Below are 27,246 nucleotides of genomic sequence, written 5' to 3' on the forward strand. Positions count from 1 at the left end.
AGCAACCCAGTTACAGTCCAAATGTAGACATAAAACACATTTTAATAACTTTGACCAAAATCTGTCATTAGAATGAGATTCTTCTGTTCCACAATAACATCTGAAAAAACATGTTAAGAAATCCTGTTTGACATATACACATAAACACGTGCATTAACACCACCATCATCATGTGCAGTGAACGGCTCCCAGCTGATTTGTGTATTGATTAGTGATTGAAAAATGATTGGCTGTGGAAAGTGAACACAGAAGCACTCAGACAGTCATCGGGGGAAACACACATCTCATTAAATTTACAGCCAGAAAGTGACACACACACACACACACACACACACACACACAGAGGAAAAACATGGCTGTGGGTTCAGACACAGAGCAGGAAATATGATGGCATCAGTTAGCGACTCTGAATCTATGAATTCATCTGCACATTTATTTATTAGTCAATCTGAGATGGGATGATTGACAGGGTTTAGATACACATGAATATACACTCAATCATAACAGATTATACACATGCAAAGATATTCAGCCCATATTGAAGAGATGTAGTGACCTCAAGTGGTCCCAAAATGTCAGGACAATACTGAAACTGCAGTTAAAGCAGGAGTGTAACAGCCGTTTTTTTGTCTTTTTTTTTGTTTTGCTCCCCATCGTCTTTTCTTTCATTTTTCCCTTTATTCTGTTTTTGACAGAGTTGGACATTTACACAATAGGAAAAAAAACAGCTGCTTGAAAGAACATAAAATAATAACAGTGGTCCTACTCCATAAAGTGAAAAAAACGTGTATTATTTTTCTCATTATATCATACTGTATTGATTACGATGTATTATTTTTTGTTATATTTTATAAAACAAATGTACATTTATATTAAAGCACATTTGTTTTTTACTATTATAAGAAAACTGACTATTATACTATACTTTTCGTGAGTTAAACAACTATTAAAATATAACGGTAGTTTTTTTGTTGGCTTTACTGAGTAGATAACCGTATCTAAATAATAAATTACCATCAAAAATAGTTTGTAATTCGGTCGGAACCAATATATGTAAGCAACTCGCGGCCCGGAACGTTATAGATGCTGGACGGCAGCGATGGAAAGATGGCGGCGGCCGTTGTACAAATGTCATGTTTGTACAGGGGTATGTTAGCGGTCAGGGCCACCGGCATCAGGACGCTGATCCCCGGGCTGGTGCCGGCACAGTTCCGAGCCTTCTCGGTGCGGAAGGAACCGGATTTGGAGGAGAACCCGTACTTCAACAAGTACCAGGACAAGATCCAGAAGCTGCGCAGGTCAGTGGGCTAGCTATGCTAACAGCCACACAACGCGAGATCCGCTATGTACGAAAATGTGCTATTTTAATAGTAATTTCATTTTTGACAAGTATAAATACTATATAGACGACTACAAAACATTTGATCGAGTTCCTGATCGGTGAATAGTATATTCGGTTTATATTTAAACATTATGGCTTGTAAGTAATTCCAAAATAAATATAGCTATAAAGTTGAAATTGAATAAATGTTTATTTTTCTTCTTGCCGCATTTAGTATAAGTCTTATATGATACACAGGCCTGTCAGAGGATGAAAAGGTTAATTTGACACCTCTACCCATGATACAAAACAGAGGGTTAATAATAGCAAATAATGCGTTCATAATAACAACTGAATCTTTTATTATATTAACTTATAATTTTGGCTATAAAATAGCTTAAATGTATAGCTCAAGTTGCTTTTGTCTGACCAAAGTGACAAAACAGAGAAAATCACAAAATCTTCAATTTGACAAGATGCTATCTTTGCTACAGAAATGACTTGATTTGATTTTCAGAAGTGTTTAAAATGTCAGAAAAATGTCAGAAGACACATCTTGTGGTGTACAAGGCATTTAGAGATGATATAGATTCAGAAAAAACGTAATAATACCTGCCTTAATTGTCATCAAAGTATTAAAAGAGGATTTAGCCTTTTGAAAGTTATTCACTTTGTTTGATGTTTCACTGATTTTTGTCTGACTTATTTTCAGTGCCAAACCGCAGGAGTACAAAGCCCGGCTGGAGAAACGGCATGAGATCAAGAATGAAGTTCTCGGACACTCGAAGCAGGCGGAGTTCGTCAGGCTCATGGAGAAGGAGGTAGAGTTTCAACATGGATCAACATGTGCAACAACAATATGCTCTGAGAGAAAAGAAAACCCAGAAACATCCAACAAACAGTCACAAAAACATTTAAACTGGCTTCAAAAGTTCTCATCTCTTTTTTTATTTTCTACATAATGAGAAAGGATGAGACTCTCAGTGGTATAAATGTGAAGTCACTTTTGTCGTGTGAATCTTTGCAGTTGGAGGAAAGGGACAAGATGGCTGCAGGCGATGGAGCATCAGGAGGTTTCACAAAGAACAAGGTGAGGAGGGAGGATGGTACCTTACCTGTAAATGTATTCTCTGCTATTGTTGTATTTAGATCTGAACCCTGTGAAACGCAGATGAGCGCCACATTTTAATGGCTAAAAAGCTGAAACCATCAAAGTTCTGCCACTCAAATGATTTATCAAATATAAGAATTGATGTCAGAAAATATTTGACTAATTATAACACAAATTATGTTTGTTTGTTTGTCTCCTGACTTTCACACGGTGAAAAGCAAATCATGTGTTGACTATGTCGGAGTGTGCACTGCTAACAGACTGTAATGTGTTGTTTCCTCAGACGCTGGGTTCAATCCTCAACCTGGAGATGATTAAGGACAAGACGGGGGAGGAGGTTGTAGAGGTGAGCGTGTTTTTATCTGAGCACTTCAGCCTCACTCTTACTCACCACCAATCATCACCGTTGGAGTGACATCCTTTTGAAATTGTTTTTGTTTTTACTATTTTCTTCTTCTCGTAGCTTTGGATGAAATATTATTCAACTAAGGACACAATCAGCGCTGCCATCCCCGTGAGTCTGGTAGAAGAGAATAAGAGTCTCCCAATGTTAAATATGCATCATCTTCTCACTGACATATTTTCTCCATACTTTAATCTAATAACCCGTCTTCCTTCATGTTGCAGACGCAGATGTACGAGGTGATTTTCAGCAGATCACAGGCCTGTCAGATGGTAAGATCACTGCTGCTCGCACTGAAGCACGCTGAGGAGAAGCTGCAGAAACTAAACCAGAGTTCTGTCTTTATAACCAGAAGCATTGTGCATTTCGTGGTCAGCTTTTGGAGGCAAAATTCCAGATTTACAACAGTTGAAATGATCACAGAAAGTTGTCAATAATTAAAATCGATAAGACAATGTTTTTTCTTGATTTCGATCAGCAAGCTAGACTGTATCATGTTTCTGTCTCATCACCATGCTGACCATGCCCCACCCTCCCCATCTCTCTCTCCGGTTACCCTCCCCCTCCTTAGTTCCTGTACGCTGTGCCTCAGAAGGAGGGTTATGAGTTCTTCTTGGGTCAGTGGTCCGGACACGAGCTCCACTTCACATCCCTCATTAACGTCCAGGTAAACCAGCTCGCATGCATGTAACTCTACACCTTTGTCTTCAGTTAATATCTCTGAATATTCAGAAAGTACCTGCCCCTTAATTTTCAACCACCCGTCACCTGCTCGCCTGCAGCTTGAGTCAAATCTACGTATCAGAATGTTAACGCTTTATTTATCGCTCTCTATAGCATATAACTTGACAGCGTTATAAAACAGCTGATGACGTGTTAGTGAGAGTTCTTCTCTCCCTGTTGGTGTCCAGATGCTGGGTGAGAATGCTCCCAGTCAGCTGATCCTCTACCACTACCCCGACCTGAAGGAGGAGAAGGGGGTCGTCCTCATGACGGCCGAGATGGATCAAAAGTTCATAGTAAGTTCTGTAATGTGTGTAATGTAATGGCACTTAGAAAAACACTCTGAGCCTCCATTTGCCTCCAAAGATTACATGTAACATATCCTGCCAAGTAATGTGGACACCTGATTCTTTCCTCATACTGTCTACTTGCTATCCTCTAATGGAAAGCCTTGTGGACTGCTAAAGCAACAGGTTAATGCTCATGGTTTTGGAATAATGTGTTATAATTGTGTTGTAGCATCTATAGAGTGTACTCCATAATGAGTTGTATGCTAAACTGTCTCTCCTCACAGACCGTCCACCAGGCTCAGTGTTTGGCCAACCAGGTGCAGCTGTTCTACGGCACGCAGAGGCAGGAGACGTTCCGGTTGGTGGAGACGTTTAACCACCACCCTGCAGACTTCAAACACATGTTGGTGATAGCGGAGCTGGAGCAGAGCGGCTTGGGCCCAGCGGTCGCCCCCGGAGGATTGTAGGCAGACGGACTGAAGTCGCCTCAAGTCCCCAGAAACAGTTTGGAGCCAAAAAGAGAAGCGTGCTGCTTTGTTCAGCACTTTCCATCGGGACACAGCTGTTCCTCATACTGTATGTAGCTTCTCATGGACTCGATCATCTCGTGACGCCTGCAAAACATCTTTTCATTGTATATAAGTTTGTGACCACAGGAGAAATATCTGGTATTGATCAGTTCTATTATAAATAATCCTCTCTGTATCTTGCCCATATAAATATTGACCAGAAGGACTTTATTAGCCCCTAAGTTATTTCTGCTAACTCGTATGTCCTTTTAATAAATCATCTGCAAACCCCCGAATCTTTGAAACTGACCGCTTTTATGCTGAAATTTCCTAAATAATTGTTCTGCCTGACCTTTTCCTCTTTTCCGCTGCACGCAGGTTTTGTTTCAATAACAAGTTTAACTTTCTACAGAGCTAACAACAAGCTTACAACACGTGAGGCGATAAAAGCACAACACTTCACCAGCAACATTTAGTGTCCGACCGATCTGCTCCCACAAACGGGCTTTTCGGTCTCTATTGTGATGCTGTTAGTTTGCCATGTGTACAGCTCCAGGTAGACAGAAACGGACAAAACAAGTTGCTCCTCCATGTTTGGTGGCCGTATACGCTCCGTCCTCTGGGAACAATTGAAAAAAGGTGCTGTGTGGACACGGAGCCTAAAGGGACGTGTGTCTCGTGATGTATAAACATCACTGATTATATCCACAAATAGGCTCCACAGGACAGGTGTCGTTTTGACACTAAACTTTATGAATGGATCACGTGATCTACTGTGATACTGGCAGTCAAAATAGATATTTCGTCATGTGGGACTTTGGTGCAAGCATTGTCTGTGATGCATTAGTTATTAATTAGTTACTATCCTATAAGTTAATTCCAGTTGTTGATGATTATTTTCCTCCATTTCTGATTCTGTGTGGAAGCGACAACCTCATGGCTGATATATATCTGCAAATATTTCACATGGGTGCTTTAGAACTGTCATGTGATGTACCTGTATACACCGTTAGGACCCTGTGGTGAATTCAGCTCTCCTCTGGACTTTATTCTGACTCTTTAGGACATGAGGACGTCACCCTGCAGGTATGCATACATTCAACCAGAGTATAGAAGTATCACGACACCAGAGTCGTGCTCTAACCACTGGATGAGAGTTCAGTCACACAGCTTTTTGTCGCAGCTTTCTCGTTTTAAAGGTTTGTCTTTACTTCTGTACTTAAACAATTTGAGTTTATTTCAGCACCAGTAGGAGGAGAAGGTGGTTTGTCAGCGTGAACGGGAGAAACGGCAGTTGTCGAGAGGATGTCAACGGAAAGCAGCAGCATTCTTTAATTTGTTTGCTACATCAAACAACACCATCAACAGCTCCTCTCTAAGGTATGAACACCTCAGCAGTTTCATAGCATATGTTCTACAAGAAACTGTTATTCTAGATTCAAATCTCAGGTAATTTGATTGACGACAGCTCCTGTGTATTGGTGTTATATTGCCCCCTAGTGGTCAAATCAATTTAGACATCTCTAATAAACACTGATGACATTTTCTGCAGTTCTCTGACTTGTTTTCATAAATGCAGTTTGGCAGTTGAGAGCTTAAACATTAGAAAATAGGACTTGTTGCTTTTATGAATGCCTAAAATACAAATGGTAAACAGTAACATGTATTTAGCAGATGCAGCTGACATCAGCTCATTATTCACATTTATTGTATTTACACATGAAAAAAACTGTGCAAAACCCCCAAACGCAGCCATTAAGGGATGGTCAGATATTCAGTCATAAACACAAATATTTCCTCAGTCTTTACAAACATTTCCTTACAAACATACCGAGCACATAGAGCTACAGAGAGATGTTAACAGTATCTCCCAGACAATAGGAAAGTGACTTTGTGATCTGAACACAGTCCACTTGTTTCCTCTTCTGCAGCCTTGGCATAAACTGTCAACACTCTTATTAAAAATGTTTTCCATGAAACAGGAAACAGAACAAAACATATCATAGAAATACTGAACCACAGCGCAGAAGAGCCATTCAAGGAGAAACACACAAATGGAGCGGCTGAAGGCGGGGGATGTTCTGATGACACTTTTGAGATTAAAGTTTTAAACTAACGAGAAAAAAAGAACAATTTAGGGGAAGAGGGAAGTACCAATGTTCTGTGGGATTATGACGTAATCAATTTGGAAAAACGTAAAAATCAAGAATATTTACAGAATTTATAAAATTATACATTTGTGTAGAAAAATCACAAATTTACAAGTTGGGTAAATAAAATATTCTGAGATCATGAAGCCGTATGTGTGAGAAAATCTCACAAATGTCAGAAAGAAACTGAATACAGTCAAAACTTACTCAGAAAAAAACTTTCTGAGAGTCAAGTTTTAATTTAGAAGAAAAAAGAATAGAAAAAACAAGAAAAAAATCTGGAATCATCATTTTGTGAGAAAAACATACAAATCTATAAGAATCAATAATTAGTCGATAACTTCTGAGGTGTTCAAATATTGTCCAAGAATAAGAGATCATCATTTATTGATCCCCAGAGGACACATTTGGGGAAAGTCATAAATTTGTAATAAAAATGTGTGAAAAATTAAAATATTTTACTTTGTTTTTAACCGATAATGACCCTAACACGCCTTTGTAATAATGTGGTCAAAACACGACAAGTCACTGTGTTTGTCCCCTCTGGCTTTCCGTACTCTGATAATAATAATAATAATGGACCAACATGGCACAAACATACAGAAAAAACACAGAATACATTTTTAGCTGGACCAAACAATAATGTGCTTCAATTCTGTCAAATGTTCTACTTGTATCAAAACCTTACAAAAAGCTCAAACAATGTTAATTAAACATTTAATTTAAGGAAACATTTCTCCACTAACATCCTCGTCTATTGTTCCTGATATTGGCTGACTGTAACAAACAGTACAGTGGCTGGACTTCAACAACTGTTTGTGTCTCAGAAACACTTTAGATATATGACATCACAAAACACACAACCTCTCAAAGTATTAAAACATGAAGTCACAACTACATTATCAACAAGAGATTTGTCCTGTTCAGTATTCACAGTGCATTAAAATACAAAAACTACAAATATCTGATCCAAACCTCTGAAGTGCTTTTAATCTTCTACAGTGACAAAAATAAACTCCAACATCTCTTCACAACACTGATCTGACCATGAATCTAACGTGACGCCTGTTAGTAAAGTATCGGTGGATGAGCTGATCGAATCTGTCAGAAAGCTTCAGATGGTCTGTGGAGCACTTCAGTGGTTTAACAGGTGACAGTTTACTGTAACCTCAGAGACCACTTGAGGATAATATAAGACACAGGAAATATGTAGTGGTAAGTATAGTCAAAGTTTGTCAGCTGCATTATATACTGTTGAGTCATGACGAGTAGGATTTTACACCCTATGAACAAACTGACACATTAAATAAAGACTGAAGAAGTGGGTTTAGGTTTAGGTGTTACTTTCCCAATAACCTAACGTGTCACACAACACAAGGCAGGTTTGTTTTAGATAATCTCTCTTCCCGATCAAAGTAATCTCCAAAAACACTGGATTTAGTTTGCTCTGGGGAATGATCAGATTCCCTGCTCAGCAGTTATGTTGGTTAATTTTAGTTGTTTGCTCCAAAAAGATAAGTGTCTTTAAGTGTCCGCTGCTTCCTGTTTCAGAGAAGTCCAACTGAAGATAGATGTGTAGCAAATATAAAGGGTGGTGCTGGAGCTTTATCGATATGAAGAACCAGGTCTGGTTTTAACTAGGGATGGGTCATGAATTTCCAATAATATTATTATTATTATTATTATTATAATTCTCTCATCTTAAAATATATATATTTTTTCCATTGTTTTTACCGGCGCCTGGTTGTAATACGATACTACCGCCAGACGGTAGTACTGTGTTACAACTCTGAAATGTAAAACTAGCTTGACTCTACAACAACTATGTGCAGTATGACTGTAAGAGAAGTGATCCATGTCTGTGTATAATACAGGGAAGATGCACAGGAGTTTTTGTGCTTTGACATGAAAATGAAACAATAAAGTTGTCTGGTTCCCGTTTAGCTCTGCGGTTAAATCGGCGGCCATGTTACAGAGGCTACAGTCCTTGATGCGGCGTCCCCGGGCTCAACTTCCACCCTCGGCCCTCTGCCGCGTGTCAAGCCCACTCTGTCTTCCCCTATTTCTGACACCACTGTCCTCTCTGTCAATAAAGGCCAAAACAAATAGTTGCCAGAAAGTAAACGGTCTCTCTCTTTATGTCAGTGGGCACGGGGTCGGCGATCTTTGATTACTAGTCGAATAGTTCCCAGTGAATATCGAATAGTATTTTTGCTTGAACTGCCCATCCCTAGTTTTAACACTGGTTCAGCCAATGTACCAACTGTTTAGTTTAGCTGTTAGCCAACTAAAACCTTTTGTGGTTCTTACTGCTGACTCAAGGCCTGTGTAATAAAAGTCAATAATGGTGTCACCAGTCGAGAACCGTCGTCTGACTTGTATCTGTTGAAACAGTGCACATTTTTGTTAGCTGCCACATTGTGCACGGAGCAAAGCAGAAGCAACATGTCGGGCTCTAAACTTCATCCCACAGTGATGAAACCACAAAATGAACTGACAGAACGCGAGGGCAGAGAAACCCTGTCTGTTGGCATAGGCAGTAAAAGTACTTTTGAACCAGATGCTGGTACAGTAAGAAACATTTTCATCTCTTGCCAACGTGTCCGAGCCTCAGTTTGCACCACGCCACGTAAATGTGCATCCCTTTATGCCAACTCGTGTCTCAATGTTTCTTGTGTCAACACGGCTTTAGACTCCAAGGCAGTGCGGTTCAGCTGCTCCTTTCAGGCTGGATTTTTTAAAATGATCATGGCAGCGACATTAAGCTCCTCCCTCTCCTTGTGTAAGAAACAAAATATCACATAGCTGCATTACATAGTGTTCTCTCTGATAGGTGTAGTTGCCATTTTTATTGGTTTGGGCTGTAGCAAGAATAAGAGGCCAGCTAAAACATTTGAACTGGACTAATCTTGTGCTTTTCTCTCAGCGCTCTCTGCAGCAGCGCCCCCTGCTGATGTGTCTTTGTGCAGCACTTCTGTCAGTCTGAAAGCAGTCCTTGTCGTACCTCGTGCTCCACTGCTGCGATTCCCTGAGTGGTTCCTCTGCAGTCCGGTCTCAGTACATGGCCTCAGTGTCTCTGAGGCTTCCGAACGACAAACTGAAAGTGCTTCCTAGTCTCTTGGTGAGCCCGCTGCCTTCCCTCTTCTTCTTCCTGTTCCAGTTCAGCAAAGAGGCGGAGCTCTGGCCCTTAGCTGCACCCAGCAGGCGCTGCCGTGTGTTCTCTTTGTCGCTGCTGTTGGACAGCATGATGGTTCTCCTGTCCACCTGCTGACACACACAGGTAAAGCCTTTATATATAGCTGAGAACAGATGCACTGAAACAGCAGCCAAACACATACAGTATCACTGACTTACCTGTGTATCATGTGAGTGTAATGTGATCACACTGAGCTCTACTCCTCTGTCGCTGCAGCTCTTCAGCATGTGGACCACCTCGCCGTGTTTGGCCCATTTACAGTCCTCTCCGTCCACGGCGACGATGTAGTCTCCCTCCCTCAGTCCGGCCTCCTTCAAAGGCACACATACAGGAGAGACGTGAAATCATTTGTTCTCCAAAATAAAGTGAGCTTCTTTTTCAGTTATGGTTTAGAGCAGATTTCATTGTACAATCTACGGGCAGTCATCCACACATGCAGGCCAACCACTATAATGTCAAGTTGATGATTGGTGTCTCATGCTGTTGTGGTGAAGGAATTTCCCCTTCTGAGATTTTGGTGGAACAACATTGCAGACTGAGCTATGAGTACCTAGGTTTGTGTTTTTCTTTCTTTGAAAGTTACTTAATTTATCCCGATTTTAGTGCTATATAACGACTAAAGGACATTTATGCCTGTTAATTTCACACCTCTGAGCTGTTGCAGTTTAGGCTCATCAACTAGGTTCGAGGGGGCGCAGTTGTGCTTCAAAAGCTGGATATGATCATATGAGCCCTCAAATTCACAGTATTTTTTTGTTTCAAAAGATCCTTCCGGCTGCAGATGTTGCATTTGGCTTTTCTTTATAGGCTGGCTCTCTTTGTTCCCAATCTGGCTTACATACATTTGGTTTTTCAACAGAACAGCTGCTGTTTTCTCCTACAACACAAAAACTCTGCAACATCAGAAGGGAGCAGAAAGTTGGTGGCAAAATTACACTCTTGACATTAGTTTTCATCATGTATTTTTGGTCTTGCAACAACTCTTTGCAAGGTGTTTATAGCAATCAAGGCCCCAATCTGACAGAAGACGCTTTGCAGGCTGTAAAACGCGAGGTGCACCACACTGCCTTGTCTTTTGAAGCCTACGGTTTTCTTCTACTGTTGTTAAGACAATCACCGAATCTTTATCTGTCATTAACCTAACAGTTATTTTGTAAACTGACAGAAGGCCCACCTCTACATTCATCCGATTGGACAATAAGAAAAAACGCCCATGACGTCGCACGCTTTTCTGCTTGGAGTTGAAGTTTTATCAACTCGAGGCGATCGGGGCAGATCCTCAAAAACATGAGGCGCACAGACGAAAAGCAGCGCAAAAAGCTTCTCATTGAAAACAACAACAAAAAAGCCGCCGCAGCTGCTAAAACGCGTTCTGTCTGATCGGGCCCAAAGAAAACATTTTATTTCCTTCTAACGCAAAACACTCACGTGGAAACTTCAACCATTGAATAATTAAAGTAACTGGTAAAAGAATCTAAACCTTATAATTTCTTCTAACCACTTGATAGTTTTACAGAATATGTAGGACACTAGCAGCACTGCTGAAACTGATGCACTTGAAGCTCAGGGGAGTTTTTCTCACCGCTGCACAGCCTCCAGGCACCACTCCAGCCACCAGGACGGGGGAGTCTCCTCTGAGCGTGAGACCCAGTCCTCCCTCTCCCCTCTGCAGGCAGATCACACGCACCGGACCCCAGCGAGCCCGCGCACAGAACACGGACAGAGGCCCCTGCAGCACAGACACAAGTTATCTTCTACTCAAGTACCAGAAGGTGCTGCAGTTTCTGTTGCTGAACTGAGTCATGTTGTCATAATGAATATGTCTCACCAGTCTTTGGAAGATGTCAGTCACTTGCACTGTAGAGAAGTTGGGTGGAGTGATGTCTGGTTTCTGGTGTGTTTGAGCTGTCAACAGAAGACATCAGAAACAAATTACTCTAAGTGAACCACATATTCATCTGTATTTACCTTATCATTATGTATTTAAACACACACTGTGCTTACATTGTATCTCTGGAGCCTCTGCGGTTTCGTCAAAGTCGTCCTCTCTGTCCAGCTCGGAGTACTTGTCCAAAGAGCGTTTGTGTGTGAGAGACAGCACGTCCTGCAGGATGTCCATCTTCCTCAGGATCTTACACAGACTGTGGACACGCATGGCCTCCTCATGTCTGATGACTGCACGCCGCAGGTGAGCTTTACCTGCAAACAGGTCGGTAAAAATGTGAGAATAAAACCAAGAATAGCATAAAAAAAAAGACTTTGACTTGCAAAAAGTGGGAAACTTTTGGAGCTGCACAAACATTGCAATTTCACCCTTATTGGAATATGAGTTTTCTCCCAGCGTGCAGGCCTAGTAGAAATGTAATGTGAATTTCCTTTGTAATGCCAGAAGGCCTCCACTGCCGTGTATCTGGGTTAAATGTAAACCTGTGACTTTTACTGTACATGAACTCACCGAGCTTTCTTCTTTTTTCAGGGTCTTGTAAAACATGGATGAGGGTTGGTTCTGCGGGAACGTTGACGTAGAACTGAAGGAAAGCCTTCTCTGCTTCTTCATCGCCCTCCTCCTCCTCAGCAGACACTACAGAACAAGACACACCAAGTTAACATCTGAGGATACAGCACACAGTGCTTGTCCCTCATCTTTTAAACTTAATGTAGGTTTGTGGTGTAGGTTTTTTTAGCTGCACATTAACACGATATATTATAAAATGAACAGCTGATAGTGACTTACATGTGTGGTCGCAGAGTGCTACAGCAGCGTAGTAATGCGAGAGGGCGCGGAAGTGTTCAGATTTGACCTGAACCATGGACGCCCAAGAAAATGGCACGTAGTCCTTCATCAGAGGCTGCGTCATGGTCTGCTGCACTAACAGGTAGACGTCTGACACCTACAGGACAAGAACATACAGTGTGAGAGTCACAGGATGTCGTTAACAACAACACGACACAATCGGAGACGTGTTCACTCACCCGTGCAGCCTCCTGTGCCAGGCGGAGTTGGGAAGTGAAGTGTGTGTCCTGTGTGGTGAGTGTGACCCGCTCAAACACACACTCCTGCACCTGAGCGACCATCAGCCGCACCAGCATGCAGAGCGACGGACTGCTCATGTCCAGACTGGGAGCGTTGGAGAAATTCTCTTTAAGGTAATTAAATGCCCCTAAAAACACACACAACAAAACAATGTTAGGGAAGTTTTTTAAAAGAAATGTATTTGCAGCATCATCAGCTGTTTCGGTGCAAAGAAATGCTTAGTTTTTGGGATGCACATCCTGATTGTGGAGTCTTTCAAAACAGAGAATAATACTGGTGGATCATTCAGGTGAAGATGTGCTGTTTGAGTACCTGCAGCTCTCTGGAAGGCATCGATAGCTTTGTCTATGCCCGCTGTTGCAGAGCGGTCCTGCCGTGCTCCAATCTGTGTGTACAGAGCACCGATGTTGAACAACACGCTTCCTTTCTCAAAGGCCAACGTACGCTGACACGACGGGACGCCTGTCAGGGAGTCGTACCTGAGAGACAGAACAGAGGGCATAAAATGACTTAATCACACCCGAACAGGATGCATTACCTGTGCCATCGAGCACTCTTTAACTTTTAGTATGCAGGCCGTGGGCACATTATATTTAAAGTTACATATTTTCCATTATCACACCAGATATGAAAGTAAAAACATGGCATCTAAGGCTGTTAAAGAGTGTTTATACCCATACATTACACTTTTTCACAAGACGCACAAAGTCTCCCTTTTTTTAAGACTTAAACATATAGAGAAAAGTCAAAGTAAAATGTTAACGCAACTTTGGAGAAACCAGCAAGAGTAGGTTTGATTCTGAAAGGACACAACCGGAAAAGCTTGTAGAAAACTCCACTCGTGCATGAGCACAGAGGCAAAGTGCGTGCAGTTTGAGGAGGTATGTGGGCGGACAGGCAGGTGAGCCTTTAGATCATTTCAATCTATTGATGAACAAAAATGCCAAAATCAAAGACCTCCAGGCTTTTACATTAAAAAGGGCTGTTGTCGTACCAGTGGAAGTGCACGCCCAGGTTCCTGTGTAGAGGGAAGAAGCGCTGGTCCAGGTAGTACATCTGGTTGTAGTACTCCATCAGCAGCTCCAGGCCGGCCTGGTTACGACTGGGCGTACGCATGGCCTGACACAAACAGCAACAAGAAATAAATATATATCTATTGTCATCAATAACCTCGAGGTGAGTTCATTTTTAAATAAATTCCTTGTTTTCATCTCTGACAGGAAGTACACTCTTATTGTCTACAAACCGTTTAATGAAAAACAGATCTAATACTTAACTAGATCACGTTTTGCATGAAGTTACATGAGTGGATTTATTAACCTGTCTGAGCTCCATAAGCTCTTTGATCTCCTTGTCGTAGAGGGAGCTGTCCTCTCCGTAGTGCTCACAGATGAAGTCCTGTGAGGGCAGACAGACGTCGGACAGACATGAAGACAAATGTGCTTCACGGTTGAGGGATTCTCTAATATTTAAACAAACTGCAGACGGTCTCACTGAGCTCTTAGTGCCCCTCTGTACACTGGATACAGGGTAACAATGAGGAAAGAAAGAATATCTTGTGTGGTCGGACCGTCTTAGACGAACTTTCAGGATAGAAATCCTTGTTTCTAATCACTACAAATCATGTCAGCTCCACCTCCTGCAGAGGTTTCACAATAGTTTAAACTTCAGCATTTCGTAATTCATGTTATCAAACCTTAATAACTTTGATTTGTTGATGTTATGTTTAAAGGCCAATTTGTGATGAAATGTAACTTCTTGTTGATTTTTACACACAGAAAGATATGAGCAATCATTTTTACATTTCTAAATTCACAATAACTAAAGCAGGCCGATTGATGTCGTTTCCAGTTTAGTTATACTTTTTAATACAATATTTTCTGTTTTACCCAGACAGTGTGAAATGTGATAAATAAGATATAAAGTTCCACTTAATAAAAGTAGATGTATGCGCTCTTTACCTGGACAGAAACTGTGAAGTCGACCTCTTTGGTTTCTTTTAATCCGAGTGGGATCATGGGGACGTTGACAGCCTCACTGTGAAGGTAAAACACAGTCAGGGTACGGACACTTTTTCCTTTTCAAAATGTCCTATGTTCCACATTCACAGACTTCAAGGAAGATTTTTCAGATTATATTTGACATCAGAGTAAAAATATGTAGGTGCTTATTATGTAAAATACTGTTAACATGTATCTTTCATTTTTATGCATCCAAGCGTCCAGTGTTCATATCATTCTTTCTGCAGTATGCTCATTTACTAACTTAACTACTAGGGCCTTTCTCAAACCACTCCCTACACCCTCTCCTTATGCACTTCCACTTTGTTTGCACGCTCGTGTGGAGGCTCCGCCACGGTGAGTGCCGTCCAAAACCTCGGAGTGTGGAGTGGGTCGTTAAACCCTCCGCCAGCGAGTCTGCACCGATGCTGACTTACTGACCAGGTGCAACGCTGTGTTATGTTATCATGAGATGAGACGTGAATTAAAGTTCCGTGTTATTACCCGACAGGAACTGCTTTAATTAGGAAACATGAAATAATAACCTGATGTCAGCGTCTTAAAGTTAACGTTATATTCAGGATCTAATAAACTGTTTTCTTGTCTAGAAACGACACAAGTGAAACGTGTTGATATTAATTATAATATTAGGGACGGTTGTAAAAACTCAGCAGGTCATTAACATGAGTTTGAAAAATATATTTACAGATAAGAAAAGCCACAGAGGAAGTTTATTTTCCTCGTGATGTGCAGTGATTTTAACGACTCTGCCTCACTGGTATTTACATAGCTTTTGTTATTTGTGTGACATGAAACCATGGTAACACAAACTTCCTGTCTCCGCCGCAGTGAGGGGAGTCTCAAAGCTCGGCGCTGTATTTAATCCCTTCCCCTTAACGAAGGGTGCTCCGCTCGGCTGTGAGAGTGACGTCAAACGGAGTTCACTCCGCGAGTGGGGAGGGTCCCGTCTGAGAAAGGCTCTTTAGGTTTGTGAGGTGTCTTTGGGTAAGGAGCCTTAATGAGCTGTGACACCTGCGCTCTCTCACACAGGAGTCAAACATTATGGCCGTGCTGGCTGCCTGCGCTAAACACCATGAAAACACTCGAAATGATCAATTCATTCGTAGAAATGAATCAAAGGAAAGCAAAGGAACCCTGTACAGTTTGTATGTGTGACGTGTGAGTTTAGCTTTTCAGAGATTACACTAGTAGGCAAACAAAACATGTAAACACACACGGTCAAAAGTGCACAGCTATGGGCTTCCCTTCAAACCCAGCAGGATCACTGCTCAGTGCTTCATCCTGCTAATGAGCAAAGCCAAAGCCAGGAATTAACTCTTAACTTCTCCAACCACCCCCCACTATCACCCCCCCTTCCATTCACAACAAACACAAGCACGCACAAACGCACACACGCACACGCCACAGGGTCCTTAATGACACTCTAATCAGGGGATTTATCCATCCCATGACCTGAACAGCACTGGGGAGAAACCGCACACACACGTATACACACGTTTGTGTTTTTACACTTGTAAACATACACTTTTACACTTTGATAAAGTTCCCTATCACCTTGCCATGACCCTAACTGAAACCCTAATTTTGACCTAAAATCAGTCTTTAACCCCAAATAAGCCCTTGAAGAACCAGACATGTAAATCGTTGTGATGCCATCATTTAATCACATTTAAAGGTCAGATTGTTGCAGGTCAGCAAACGAGCTAGCTCCTCACACGGATGTATTAATAACCACGTACTCGCTCAGTCTGAATACAAACATGAAATGAACGCTCGTTTTCTCCAATTACAGTTCTCATTACTCTAATGAGAGTGGCCTGGAATTTGTGGAGCAAATAATAAATGGAGCATGATTCCGTGTGCGTGTGTGCGTGTGTGTGTGTGTGTGTGTGTGTGTGTGTGTGTGTGTGTGTGTGTGTGCGTGTGTGTGTGTGTGTGCCAGAGCTGCCTACCTGTCTGTCTGGTAGACCTCCATGTTGCTGTTGAGCTCCTCCAGCTCCTCTTTGAGCAGCTGCAGGTTGGAGTTGACGAAGCTGAGCTCCAGAGCCACCGTCTCCTTCACCTTGTTGTTGCTCGTTGCCCTGCAGAAATGAAAACACACACATATTTACACACACCTTATTTAACACCAATACAGAACGGATTATAATTCAGTTAAACAACATGACAGAAGAAGGAAGAGCTATTTTGACATAACTTAAAGTCAACATGCAAACAAGTTCAAAACTCAGGATGCACGATATTATCGGCACGTTATCGGTGTCTGCAGATTATGGCTTGAAACTGACATATCGGTATCGCCTATGTCATTTCTCTGCTGATATTTTCCACTGCTAAAACGTTTTACTTTTGCCTAAATGCTCAATGATTCCTTAAAAACGCTTGACGTAATTCTACGACATTAACTCGGCGCGAGTGTGTGCGTGCGCTGCGTGCACCAAGCGTGAAGAAGGCTGCAAGATGTCTGCGGTGTGGCAGTTTATCAAAGTTTCCGAAACGGACAGCGAGGTTGTGCTCAGCATCGGCCACGCGAGGCGGGGCCAAATCTCTTTCATGCAACACTTCAAATTGAATCGCCCAACTCAAGAAGCTGCCAGCGGGCCACTACAATAAGAGTAGGCATGATATCAATGCCACTACAGAGGAGACTTGATGTTCTCTGTAATTAGCTGGAAAAAAAACATGCACCTTATATATCGGTATCGAAATCGGCAAAAAGGGTTGGAAAATATCGGCAAAAATGCAATATCGTGCATCCTTGTTCAAAACGTCCTTGCACTGAGAAGAGAAGGTTCAGAAACCAACATTAGAGCCTCCGACTGCATCAATTAAATACTAAATATGTGTATATTTATATATAAATGTAATAAATTATGACTGAACTCTACTAGTTTTTCCTTTCTTCTCTAACAACAGAAATTAAAAATCTTTATAAATTACAAGCCTTATGTGCCTCCCCTTTGACACCTGTCGCTTGCTCTACTGATCCCTCTCTATTGAGCAACAGAAAACAGAGCTGTGAATTAGATTTTTCATACTCCAAATAACTAATCCAGAAAATAATCGATGGATTAAATGAGAAAATAATCTTTAGTCGTAGCCTTAGTCAAGAAATAATGTCTAAATATATAACTGCTTCATTACATAGCTTAGCAACCAAAACACATTCACACTGAGACTCGCTGGTTCAGCCGCATTCATGGATGAAGGCGCTAAGCAGTGGAAAAAAAGGCTGTCTTTATCTCTCCCCCCTCTCCTCCACCATCCTCCGTAAGACTCCCTGCTCCTCCTCACATCACAGGGGGAGGGTCTTAGTGCTGAGTAAAGCCAGCTCACACTGCTGGGGGGGGGGGGGGCAGTCTGAGGTCAAAAGCACACAGTGTTCCTGGAAATCTGAGGCATCACTGATTTGCCTTTGTACCTGATGTAACACAATGTTTTGTATATGTGGCTCAGGAAAGTCCCCTTAATTACGCCATGATTCATTTTTGCTGACTCAGTGAAACTCAACACAACTGAGCTGTGTTTGTCTTAAGGTACTTAAGATTGAGCACAAGCAAGATATACATTTTCTATGCTTTTATCTTTCAGTCGCACGTGGTTAAAAGGAAGATTAAAGGTCGTTACATGCATCAGCAGGTGGCAGATCAGGGGAGTAAAGATACACATCACTTCTGAAGGGCAAAGGGAAGTCTTGGCTGAGTTTTGGCTCAAAGATAAAAAATGACATTTCACTCACTGAGCAGAGTCCTCAGAGCTGAACATGAATATGAACCTAGTCATATTACCTAGTATGCCAGACCTGTCGAGCTCTCTGTGAATTGTATTTGCATCATTTTCATCCTTAAGCCACTTGTGTCTCAACTGGCATAAACATGGATAAACAACATATCATCCGTGGAAAAACTTTCAGGACACATATAGAGTAACTTTTATGCTCAACAGCATCCTGCCCTCCACCTGTAACTGCCCCGAAGTGTAGCTGTTGTTTAAAAAGGTCGCCTCTGACCAGCTGCAGGTTTCTACGTATGGCTGCCTTCTCGCACTAGCTTGTAGTCAAGCCGTCGTCAAGATTTCAACTTACCATTCCGATACCTCCTGGTGATTCTGGCTCGTACATATAAGGCCGAATAAATGATCCTAGAGCAGTCATGTTTTCTACAACTTTGGACTGACAGTGCAGTGCGGCTGCTCTCCCACGTGGGATCGCACACGTGGGGGAGGGGCTACGTGGTCACTCCAAATATTGTCAGCCAAAAGGTCTGACCTTTGAATGGCAAAACGGTTTGTTCATAAAATAAAACAAACATCACCAACGTGATTCAAAAACACATTAGAATAATAGAAAGTTGATTGCAGAGCTAAAATAGGTCCCCAAATTACTCCCTGACGGTCCCTGCAGGCCCGTTTAAAACTGAACCAACATTTTGGTGGTTATAAAACTGGATTCAGTTGTTAATATGTATAAAGGAGATAAATCCTACAGATCCGATAAATTAATAAAAACTACTTGGATCAAACTTTTGCTATTCTTTGCTTCTATCATGACCATCAGTGGCTGCTGGAGAAACTGAAAGTCGCGATGGTTGAACATGTGACTAAACTGGGCTCAAACATGAAGCTCACCTTTGAGCTCTAAATAATGTTAAGCTGCCCAGTTAGACCACTCTACCTTCACTTCTCTCTTCATCTGTCCCTCCCTCCCTCAGTCACACAAATACACACTAACACACTCACACACACACCTATATGTGGGATCAAGCCAAGGGCAATCTGATTAGTCAGCTTTAAATGGGCTGCCAAATATCCCCTTCACGCACACAGCCACTTGCACGCACACCACTCTGCAGATTTAAGGGAAAAAATAACTTCTTCCTTTGAGTGTGTGCACTGACTGTTACACATGAAGTATCATAGAGCTTTGTCATTGAAATGTGATATTTTTCATATACTGCTCTAACTGACATAAAGACCAGGATTAAGCTGTCGCTCAGCTGAGTTCCCACAGAGAAACACCCAACCCCCTCTAACTCCCACCCACTAGCACCCACAACCCGACCCATTTCTACAAAAGTTTCAGAGTGAGTAAAGTGAAAATGAAAGGGAGAACCTTTGTGTGTGTGTGTGTGTGTGTGTGTGTGTGTGAGTGTGTGTGTCTATTCCAGTTGACCGGAAAGGGGGAGGACAGAAGAGGAAAAAAAAGGTCTGACGGTGCCAGACAAATAAGTGGGGGATGAGCTCGCTCTGTTGGGAATCTCTGCATGGGAACAGGACGGGAGGCGGACACAAAGCCGGCTGATTACAGGCCGGCGGGCTGTGTGGGGGTCCTCTTTGTCTCTGTGACCCATCGTCCCAATAGAAAGGGCAGGAGCGCTTGTTTTATTTCCCCTGAACTGAGTCATCACCTTTTAGGATAACAGCCTGAATCCAGTCTAAAGTGGAGTCGGGGAGAAAGAAGAAATAAAACACTACCTGTTAAAGAATTAGTCCAATCTGCCTGAAAGTACTGATGCACACAGATGATTGCAAGAAACAGATTGATTATTGGGTAATTCCACAATTTAAAATCTGGGTCCTTGTTTTATTTATTTCGGGGTCTCAATGACTAAACAGAGCAAGTAGTTTTAGAATTGCTCCAGTAGACTGCTAAGCTGACAGCTGCAAGAAGGGCTGTAATGGCTGCAACGTAATCTTTGGGGGAGGATGCATGTACGTCCACTCAAAGTTCTTGTTTTTGCCACCGGCAGCCTCAGTTGTAATTTAAAGTGTTGGTGTTGCCGTACTTGTACCTCACGCATCTCCATGGTTGAACGCAGAGCAAACGACACTCAGATCAGGCCGATCATTTAGTGGCGGTAATGACGGCTACGGCAGAGAGGGATGACGAATCTCCACCGATCGATCACGCATACCTTCAGCTCATGTTTGAGGTTTTGGAAATGAGGAATGATTCGTATCGTTTTCAATGTTCGCTCAGTTTACCGCGCACAAACTTCATCATGTTCTACAAAAATTTGTCGTCCTATTATTGTTCCTGAAATCTGTAGCATGTGAGTTTAAAAATGGATTTATATAGTTCTATTTGACCAGGAGTATCTATACTTTGACTCAAGTAACGAAGCTGTGTACTTTGTCCACCACTGCTAACAACATTACAGAACTTATCGCTACAGGGACTGACTTGTAACTAGAAACTGTAACGCACTAAAAAGCAGAATTTACTGCCGAAAACAGAACGTTTACCTTGCAGGTTACAGGAGTTGCTTGTTCACAGCTGCATAATAATCTGAGCGGTGGCAAAAACGAGCACTTTTGTTTATTGGGCACATTTGATGATAACAGAACAGCCGTTACAGCCCAAAGAGAAGCAGTACATAATAATTACATTAAAAAAGGTATGTCACGATAACCACTGATTGATTGATTATTATTTTGTTGATTTTTTAAATGATGATCTCAAACATTTGCAGGTTCCACCTTCTTTAACGTTAGGATTTGCTGCTCTCACGATTTGTATATTTAAAGTCTTCCCTTTTAAAAATAGTTGTTAAAAAGTTTAGTTGTTTTGCTTGAATAAATCAGCTATCAAAAAGTTGTTTATCAATTTTCTATAGGCTGATTGGACAGCTGACTCATCTGGTCTGTTTGGTTTTGGAGCATTCTTTTACGTTTCCTTTTAAATTTATAGAATAAAGTAAAATATCAAACTAATTTTAATGATAATAACAATAATAAGTAATCCATACTTCCAACTACGTGAAACCTAATCAGTTGCAGTCAACAAGACCTGAGAGAGCAGGGAGGCGCGCCCTTGGTTGTCCTTTAATTAAAGACGCTGTTGTTTTCTCTTTTGATCTAATTAGATTCTGACACGACACCACAGAGGAGGAAGAAAGCAGCTCCTTGCTTTAATGAAGTGCCTCCTCCTCCTCCGCCTCCTCCTTCTACTCCCAAGTTGAGTCTTTATGAGTTAAAGGAGCGCCAGCAAGTTCACTGCAAGCGAGTTTTACACAGTGGCCTATTCATGTTGCAAATGTTCTCAAAGCTACCACAACAAAAGTGCAGACCAAATGTATGCACATATATTAAACGTAAACTTTCAGCCCGTGTAATCTACCTCTCAGTGGTTAACTAACATGTAGAGCCTGAGAACTTGTTAAGAGAGAGAGAGAAAGCAAAGAGAGATGAAGAGAAACTGCAGGGGATAAAGATGACGCTAATGTTCTCAGAGAGAAAACTTTGATGTTCTGCCACAATTTCTTTTTTTATTTCCCTCATTTCTTCACAAGTAAAACTCATGTGTGCTGCTGTGTGAGTGACAGCTTTAAAACACATAGCCTGCCTAACTTTGCCTCGCTGGTGTAAAATGATGCTGTGTTCAAATATTGTTAGGTACAAAAAATAAGGAAAATAGGAAGAAGAAACATAGCATACATGAGAGTGGACACCCAAGCACAAAGACAAATAAATATGCGTGTTCACACAAACGGAGCCATGAAACTGGGTGGTGCTGCTGTGCGTAAAGATTGGAGGGCAGTCACTGATCTCTGACCTTTTCCCATCACCGGACACAAGCGCAAATGTGACAGAGCCAACAAGCTAACAAAGAGCAACCAAGACAGAGGAGACAAAGTCTGCAATTCAAATAATCAGTCAAGAAGACTCCTAGTGCGCTCGCATGTCAGTCAAATCTCTACACCTAGAAATACAGGTGCAACAAAGTCAGAGGTCTCCTCCTCTCCAAAACAAACAGACCCAGAGAATAAAAACAGTGAAAACACTGAAAGAAGCAGTTTCTCGTTAAAGATCAGAGTTTCTCTAACGCTCTTCTTTGCCAGAGACACGACGATGGGAGGATCTGTAAGGTGAGCATCTGCTGGGTGTTTGACAGCTCAGCCTGATTTTAGGTTTGGATTCCTTCAGTGTTCAGTGTTTTACCCTGAGCTGAATTATCTGCAGAGTCAAGTCAAAAATCAGTGTCTCTATGGTGCTTGTTGGTGTTATAAGTTATAAGTGAACTTAATTAATCAGGTAATCTTAGTTATGCATATTGTTTTTAGATGTTTGAAGCAGGAAATGTCTCTAAACAGATGCAAATACAGTTAAACTAAGGCATGGATATGTCAACATTTTAAATCAGAACTTTGACTTGCTAAGTATTTTAATGAACCACATAATCTTCAAGATACGTGTGGAGAAAAAAAACACAAGAACCTCACCTGAACAGGTTCTCCGCTCCGGCTCTCATGCGCATCTCCTTGTTGATCTGCTGGTTGATGCGAGCTCGCCGGTGCTGCAGTTTGCTGCGCTGAGTCTGGGCGAAGGGATCACATCCCTGCAGAGGAAAAGACAGAGAGAACACAAAAGAAGCGAATGATACATGAATTATTAGAAAGAAATCCATACACATGACAACCTTGATTGCGAAACACCTCGTGATATCTTCTTAATGTGTTGTGTCATACATATAAAGTAAGCGCATTTAAAATGGAGTGATGTCGATCATATCGAGGGCCTGACTGTATTTTCAATTCCATTTTACTATCTCAAAGACAGACAGCATTAACAGCAGAGGATTAAAGAATTAATCCACCAGCCGGCATCCGGCGTGTTGCTGAAGCCGGGTTACTAATGTTCCCTCACTAAAAAATCTCCTCCGTACAGACAACAGATTAAAAGACAATCAGAGGATAAGGTCAATTTAATTAGAGAGATAAAACGTGACTCTCTAACAGGTACGATGACACTGTGAACTTGCTTGGTCTACTCTAGGTATTAAATGTAAGACTTCCCCCGCCCCCCAATTTTTAAAGAGTTATGTCTTCACAAATGGTTCCTTTCTAGTTCTCTACACTCAAAGTGCTTTACGTCACATGTCAACATTCACTCGTTCACTTCAGGGGTGGGGGAAAAATGCATACAGCATCATAATAGCCAATACTGTATCGATACACAGATGCCAAGAATCAAACCTATATTAAATGTATTAGTAAAGGATTATTGCAAATACAGATTCAACATTTTGAAAGTGGAATGATCAAAGCAACAGATTGTGCCGAGTGTTTTTCTGGTGAGGTCAGCAGAAATCAGCTGGGTTGGTAGAAAGTTGGAAAGTTAAGTTGCAATGTTAAAAAAAAACAGTAATAGTAGTTCATACATGTTTGCGTCCATTCACGTTCTTATTCTAACAGGTGTTAAAGTTTTCCTTTCAGGGGCAGAATTTGATGGTAAAAAAGGTCATAAATTACAGTTAATGTTATCGCAATTCTGAGCGGACCGTTAAAAGTTTACAATCAGAATTCTGTCCTGTGGCTAAAGTATCACTATAATATCACATCATCAGGCCTCTGCTGTTTCTAACCCCTTATTATCATAAGGTGATGGCCCTCCTGCCATGTGAGAGTTGTTGTGCAAGGTTCAAGCTCATCTGGATTTAAACTAGTTCCACTCACACAGACACGACTGCAAAGCCTTCAGGAGCAATTTGAGGTTCAGTATCTTCCCTAAGTGTTCAAACATTGTCCTGCCCGATACCGGTTCTGATACCTGGACTTAAGGTACAGGCAGATACCGAGAGAACTTCTGATACCAGCAGGATTAAAAAACATATTCATAGAATGCAGACATTCTGCTAGCTTAGACTAACATCACACTGCTAGCACTGCTCCTGTGTGTCATCGTCACATGATAATTTACGGGAAACCTGTTGACTTTTTTGGAGGGGCTTAAGAATTATGGTACCAGATTGGTGCATACTGATTATGAACAACTCTAGTAAAGTACAAGGATACATTCAACAGTGTTTTAGCTGACACTGATCTTATACGGACAAAGAAGCAGAGTGAACCCCAGGCTGGGGCTGCTACATGTGGTCACTGATGGTCACCATCATCACTGATTGGACTTACACATACAACGTGGAAGATACTCCCTTTAATCCGTACTCATAGCATTTCAATAGTAGATCTCATTGGTGGCCTTACACCAACTCTGGATAGAAAGCTGCCTGAGAGGCTTACTTCAGGGCATAAAGGACAGCATGCCAGAAACGATGGATATGTTAAAGAGCGTTTCAGGTTGTGATGAAACTAAGAGTGCAGGAGAGGAGAGCCATGAGGATGCTAACAGGCCGGTCTGTTGGTAAAGCAGTGGAGAGATAACAATATTAAATAGAACTGTGCTGTGTATCTGTCTGAAGATGTAAAGGCCTTTTTAATCTCACTTCAACACCAGGACAATCTTCTATACAACTGACCACTGTTTCACACTTAAAAGGTAAACACATGTACAGTTACATGACGGATGGAGCAGCCGTACTATAAACATGCTGCACACTCCCTTTTCTCATCCTTGTGGCTCCCTCCATCACTTTCTCAATCCCAGCGTATACAGTTTCTCTTTTTCTCACACTCTCTCGCCCTCTATCTTCCTCGTTCCCTCTCACCCAGTTAAGTTGTTTGTTTAGCATGCGCACGTCAAAGTAATCCTCGGAGTGCCTGCGTGGATTAGACTCCTGGCCGAGCTCCCACCTCTGCTCCACCGTCAGAGGGGCAGGAGGATGGAGGCAGATCGACATCTGTGCAGATAAAGTCTAAAACCTTTGATGTTTACGTGACTTTGTCTAGGCACAAGTCTTATTGTTCAGCAAACGTGAACAAACAACAAGCAGAAGGTGGTGCCTTCTGCCACCGTTTCTGTAAGCATCCGTTTTCCCCATTCAAACCAGAGACATGCTCACAAGGATCCCAGTAAGGATCTAAAAATAATAACAGCAGCTCGCTCACGTTTTGAGATCTTCTCCTGTGCAATCTCCACTGCCACCTCAATATAAAGGTTAATTTGTGGTCCTTACAGCATTGTTAAATGACATATAACATTTAATCTATGTGTCTTTACAAATACTATTTCTTAATATAATATACAGTCTTAAGTGTCAAGTTTTTTCTTGAACTTTTCTATTGATAAAATAGTCCATATGAAAAACAGTGAGGTCTGTAGGTTTTGAGGCTGCAACAATAAGTAGACTGATAAGTGAGTGGGTGTTAGAGCAACTGAGAACATCAGACTGAAAGATTTTACTTGAAAATAATTGGCAGATAAATCGATCATGAAAATCTGACTCATGATGAAGTTTCAGGCTGACCTATCCGACAGAACCAGGCAACTGATTCCTGAAAGACACTTGGCTGATATGTTTTGACTTCTCATCTCCAATCGAGATTCCTTTCAGCACCACTGTGTTCCGCTTTGTGTTGCGTCTTGCGTTGTGTCTTTCTTGCATGATAAGCATGTTGTAACTTTGTTCTTCAAAAAGTGCTATGCAATCAACTTATTATTATGGTTGCAGGTGGTCTCAAGGGCTGATATCTCAAGACTCAGGCAAACACTGATGATGATACCTGCAAAATAAGATACCAACTGAGGTAAGTGAGATAATTCTTTTTTTCTAATAATGTGGCTTATTTTGGATTTATGAACAACATGGTGCTAATAAACGATTTTTAAACTATAGTGCAACAAAAATCTTATGGAAGCGAGACTCTTACAACTCTTGATTTTTGAGGACCAGGTGCTCTTGGATTAGGTTTACAGTCTGTAACTTACAACGGATTTTAAGGAGACACATTGGAGATACGGGGACCTCCACAAATGTTTCCAGACCTCTACCCCTTCATTGAGTGTTTGCGTAAATGTTTACGTGTCTGAGAGTGTGTTTCTTGGTGTCTCACCTTTCGGATGCTCCCGCTGTGGCTGCCATCTGTGGGTAACGTTAAGGGCATGTCGTCGTCCGAGGCACCGTCTGACAGAGACATCTCAGACTCTCTGTGGAGGGTAATGTCAATACTTTTTTACTTCAAAGTCTAAACATTTTTGCGACACAAATTCCTGGCAATCCAAAACAACGTAATGCATTTAAATATAATTAAATAAACAGCTCTCACACCAACGATAGTTAGCTAATAACGGGACGCTCAGTTAGCTAACGTTTATCAGTCGCGGTTTTACCACTTGCCTTGTCGCAGGTTCCTCCATCGTGAAGCAACGACAAAAGCGACCAAAAAGTCTCTACATCTCCCCGAACTTTGTATAGTTCCAAGTAAACACAAAGCTCCAACAGAAAATGTAATAAAAAAAACTTCTTTACGCCTCAAAACAACCTAGCTTCCACTTATTGCATTTTGATACTACCTCCTCCGCTCGCCTTTTTCTGACTTGTGTGCAGCTGCAAGAGCTTATCCACCGAGGCGGGCCGTACAGGGAAGAGCTAGCCAATTGCGTTGCAGTCTGTAAGATCGACAGTTGACGTAACAAATCAGTTGGAGGATTATGACCGAACGACAGCCGGAGCTGACCAATTACAAGTTGCTCTAAGCGTCCCCCTACTACACGAGCCGTTGCTACGGCAACGTCAGGGCTGTGGCTTGTGTGTGGGCTCCGCAAGGATCGCATAGGCTCCACCCCTCCGCGGGACTGAAAACATGAATATA

At 41.7% G+C, this 27,246-nt stretch overlaps 2 protein-coding genes across 2 annotated transcripts; one reads left to right on the plus strand and one right to left on the minus strand.

The window, feature by feature from the left end:
* The first annotated feature begins 1,083 nt into the window (after window positions 1–1,083).
* atpaf1 (ATP synthase mitochondrial F1 complex assembly factor 1) lies at window positions 1,084–4,646 on the plus strand. The gene is made up of 9 exons (XM_069680160.1): window positions 1,084–1,298; window positions 2,034–2,142; window positions 2,349–2,411; window positions 2,716–2,778; window positions 2,896–2,946; window positions 3,060–3,107; window positions 3,407–3,502; window positions 3,747–3,854; window positions 4,133–4,646. Exons 1-9 carry the CDS (start codon window positions 1,084–1,086, stop codon window positions 4,313–4,315), a joined length of 936 nt encoding a protein of 311 aa, XP_069536261.1. The 3' UTR covers window positions 4,316–4,646.
* A 4,906-nt stretch (window positions 4,647–9,552) lies between these two features.
* On the minus strand, window positions 9,553–26,791 carry rhpn1 (rhophilin, Rho GTPase binding protein 1). Its single transcript, XM_069680434.1, has 16 exons — window positions 26,768–26,791; window positions 26,488–26,577; window positions 22,978–23,093; window positions 16,711–16,839; window positions 14,699–14,774; window positions 14,058–14,135; window positions 13,732–13,856; window positions 13,050–13,216; window positions 12,677–12,864; window positions 12,438–12,594; window positions 12,159–12,284; window positions 11,708–11,902; window positions 11,532–11,608; window positions 11,286–11,432; window positions 9,862–10,014; window positions 9,553–9,771 (listed from the first exon to the last, which is right to left on the minus strand). Exons 1-16 carry the CDS (start codon window positions 26,789–26,791, stop codon window positions 9,562–9,564), a joined length of 2,058 nt encoding a protein of 685 aa, XP_069536535.1. The 3' UTR covers window positions 9,553–9,561.
* Window positions 26,792–27,246: the final 455 nt, after the last annotated feature.

Source organism: Semicossyphus pulcher, unplaced genomic scaffold (genome assembly GCF_022749685.1).
Source record: "Semicossyphus pulcher isolate SPU_LCO1_2020_fin unplaced genomic scaffold, fSemPul1.0.p SCAF_4, whole genome shotgun sequence".
NCBI lineage: Eukaryota > Metazoa > Chordata > Actinopteri > Labriformes > Labridae > Semicossyphus > Semicossyphus pulcher.